General features: G+C 36.8%; 1 protein-coding gene across 1 annotated transcript in view; it reads left to right on the top strand.

Moving 5' to 3' along the window:
- LOC109221807 overlaps positions 1-3,075 on the top strand; it is a gene marked incomplete at its 3' end in the record, with an annotated part of 5,159 nt that extends 2,084 nt beyond the window's left edge. Inside the window, exons 3-7 of the mRNA XM_019386247.1 lie at positions 905-1,034; positions 2,197-2,335; positions 2,379-2,490; positions 2,695-2,800; positions 2,926-3,075. Of these exons, the coding sequence (XP_019241792.1) occupies positions 905-1,034; positions 2,197-2,335; positions 2,379-2,490; positions 2,695-2,800; positions 2,926-3,075 (637 nt within the window). The remainder of the gene's footprint in view (positions 1-904; positions 1,035-2,196; positions 2,336-2,378; positions 2,491-2,694; positions 2,801-2,925) is intronic.
- Between the last annotated feature and the right edge of the window lie 300 nt (positions 3,076-3,375).

Raw genomic sequence — 3,375 nt, 5'->3', positions numbered from 1 at the left:
GGACTATTTCTAGATCCTTCTCTGATTATTTTAGATCCCTTGGACCTTACAAGTCTGTTGTTGTTGTGGTTAATACTCTGTACTGCTGAACTAAAGTTCTTCCACAGGATGTTATGCCATGTCTCAACTGCTTAAAGTAAAAGTTTTAGAAAGCCTGTTCATCTAATTTGATTATCATATGTTGACCTAGTACACCTTTACACTTCCATGAGAGCAATGTGTTCATGCTCAGGAGGAAATGTTTGTTAGTGCAACTGCAACTTATAGAAAATGTCCATTATCGCATTCAATATATGTCAATGTTCAGTAGGTTATCATTGTTGACGAATGAAAACGTAGAATACCACATAAGACTAGTTGTTTTTCCTCTGTAAGCTGAATTAGCTAATGTTTAATGCTATTAAATATGACTTTTGAACTAGATTGTATATATTGAGTGATCTCCAAACCCAAACCCACCTTTTTTTTGTGTGAGAATTCCTAAACACTTCTCGTTTCTTTTGCTCACCTACATTTTGCATATCTCTTGGTAGCAGTTTCTAATTTATAGTAGGGATGCCATTGTTGTTTCCTTCCCCTATGAAATACTGTTCTTGTGTTTTACTCTGCAAAAATGGTAGTATTAATTAGGAGATAGTCTGATACGATCTTTTATGTATTGGTTTTGCTTTCTATGTGGTACTTGACTTCTCTAATGTTTGATGTGGCACTATTGTTTGTCTACAAGACTCTAAATATTTAAAAATCAGTGAACATGCACCAACTGATATGTTGGTATTTGCATGCAGCTAGTTGAATTCCTCTCACCTGAATACTATTACTTGGTTAAGTGAATCTAGTAGATTATTTTTTTTCCCGACTTTTGCATCTTTGAAGTAATCTGGTTTCAACTTGTTCGTTCAAGATTAGCTTTCAACTTTGTGAGGGAGGCTGAAGCTATGGCAAGAATTCGTCATTTCCTTTGCCAAAATAACAAAAAATCCCGTGTTGGGCTACCTTGTGTGATACGAGACATGGTCAGCAGGTATGCTCAGGTGAAGAAAATTTGCTTTGTCCGAGTTGCATAGTGAAACGTAAGATGAGACTATTTACTTTAGCTCCTCTTTTGGTTATTAATTACATTGAGTTTTATTAATGTGTTTAACTTTGTCAAGACATAACCGATAAGCGTTTAACTTTGTTATGAATTGACTAAGTATTCAACAAAAGTCGACTAGTTTCTCCACTGTGATACTCATTCCACAGTACTTACATGTCAGATCCTTAACATAAGGGTCTTCTTCTATTCTGGCTGGACGCACTGTTGCAACGCATAGTCGATGATACACATGGATCACTTTGTAATTTGCAGTTGTTTTCATACTCGCTTTATTATAAGTTTTGTAGTCTCCCTGATACTGTAATTTGCTAGACATCAAGGATTGATATACTATTTTCTGTCGTCCTGGTTCTCTTGAAAGGAATATTACTTTTTATCACCTACTCATGGAATTAACCCTCATACACTGGGTGACGCATGTGTAGCCTACTAACACGCCCACGTGCAATGGGACTTGAATGTGAGATTGGTTCAACATTGCTGTTTCAGGATTTTTCTAGTGGGATCAGTTTATTTGAATGATATCTTATCAAGTCTATTTGCCCTTCCCTTAGTCATTCTCTATTTTTCACTAATGTTATATATTCTTTAAATAAGTTCAGAGTAATTTTAACCAAATATGAAGAGTTTTACAAGTGAACCTACCTGCTTGTTTTATACACCGACACGTTTCCTTGATGTATAAAAAGTCTTCCACCTTTGTTCCCCTTTAAAGTAGTCATTTTCATGTCCGTGTATATTTGAATGTCCATGTGGAACTCCTCTATATATATTGGTCTTTCTTAAGATGTTTACAGTGAAGCTCCCCCTTTTTCATTCTTAAAGTGCAGGAATATCCTTAAAATTTTGTCATTTGCTTAAGGACAAATGATACTCAAGAGTGGTTTCTTCCGTGCAGATCCTCATCTGGGAAACATTTTGATCTGTAAAGGTTCTGAGGCAAGTGCACATTGGCATACCTATACTTATCCCTGTTCTTCAAGTTTCATATTTGGTTCTTCAAATACCTAAACTTTCCCCTGAACTAAGCGTTTACAGATTATCGTTCTTGCTGATTAATGCACATCAGAGATTGTTATCAGCATTATTCCTTTCAGGTTGCATTGCTTGATTATGGGCAAGTGAAGGATCTTCCTGATGAACTGAGGCTTGGATATGCTAAGTTGGTTCTTGCAATTGCCGATACTGATCCTTTAAGGGCATCAGAGAGCTACTGGTTTTATAATTTGCCTGAAAGTTTTTGTTGTAAATCTATATTTTCCTTTTTCTGCTTTCACAGCAGAAGAGAATTTGTGCGGTGTCTGTTACCTTATCATGGTTGCAGTTGGCGATGAAATGGCAGAAATTGGAGAAATCAGTTACTGTCCTTTGTTTGGGACTTTGGGTAGCAGGTCTTATTTTCGCCAGTTGTTATGCACATGGCAAGAGAAATAGACAGAGAAAGAAGGAGGGGGGGGGGGGGCATATTTGACAACATAGGTCACTATTGACTGTAAGATGGCAGACCTGGTCATTTTATTTGTTAAGGTAAAATGTATTCATGCACATTTGCAACTATGATTGCGAATCAGCTATCATTAGACACGTTCTCACAGCGGAGACCACCTTGAAAATAATATATCCCTTGGCATACCTGGTGAAAGATACCATATCCTTCATAGGCTATTAACCATTCAACCAGAACTAGTGGCTGATTTTTCTGTAACTGCACTATTATGACTTGCGCAATCTGCTCTAATGCGCAAACAACAAAACTGCAGGCTTGCAGCAGTCTAACCAATTTTTTCTGTTTTCCTTGGTAATGAACATTCTTTAATCTCTGGGAGCTTGAAATCGAGACCTTGAGCAAATGCGAGAATGAACAAAAGGAAGTGCTTAGGCTGGCGCAGACAATGTTTGACATAAAATTATCCCCCGGAGTTACAATGCGGCAACCTTTCGCAGAAGAATTTTCAATCAAAAAGATTGCTGTTAAGGTATGTCCTTAAGTTCCTTAGGTAAAAAATATATAGCTACTCTTTGCTGAGAGCTGGATTTACTGGTCGGGAAAATTGAATGCAAGTGGCTTTTAGGATCTTCTCAATTCGTACATAATGTTTCTGTCCTTGTTTTTTCTGTTGCATCTCTTTTATTTTTTTTTTTTTTTTGGATGATGGTTATTCTTATTATTGTTGATGGGACCTTACATATCTGTGGAAAACCCACTATATTGAGCTGAAAGAAATTATCAGAATGGTTGTTCGGAGCGGGTATTAAGCTCAATGTTTCCAAAGGTT

Source organism: Nicotiana attenuata, unplaced genomic scaffold (genome assembly GCF_001879085.1).
Source record: "Nicotiana attenuata strain UT unplaced genomic scaffold, NIATTr2, whole genome shotgun sequence".
NCBI lineage: Eukaryota > Viridiplantae > Streptophyta > Magnoliopsida > Solanales > Solanaceae > Nicotiana > Nicotiana attenuata.
This window is presented reverse-complemented; position numbering and strand designations above follow the sequence as displayed.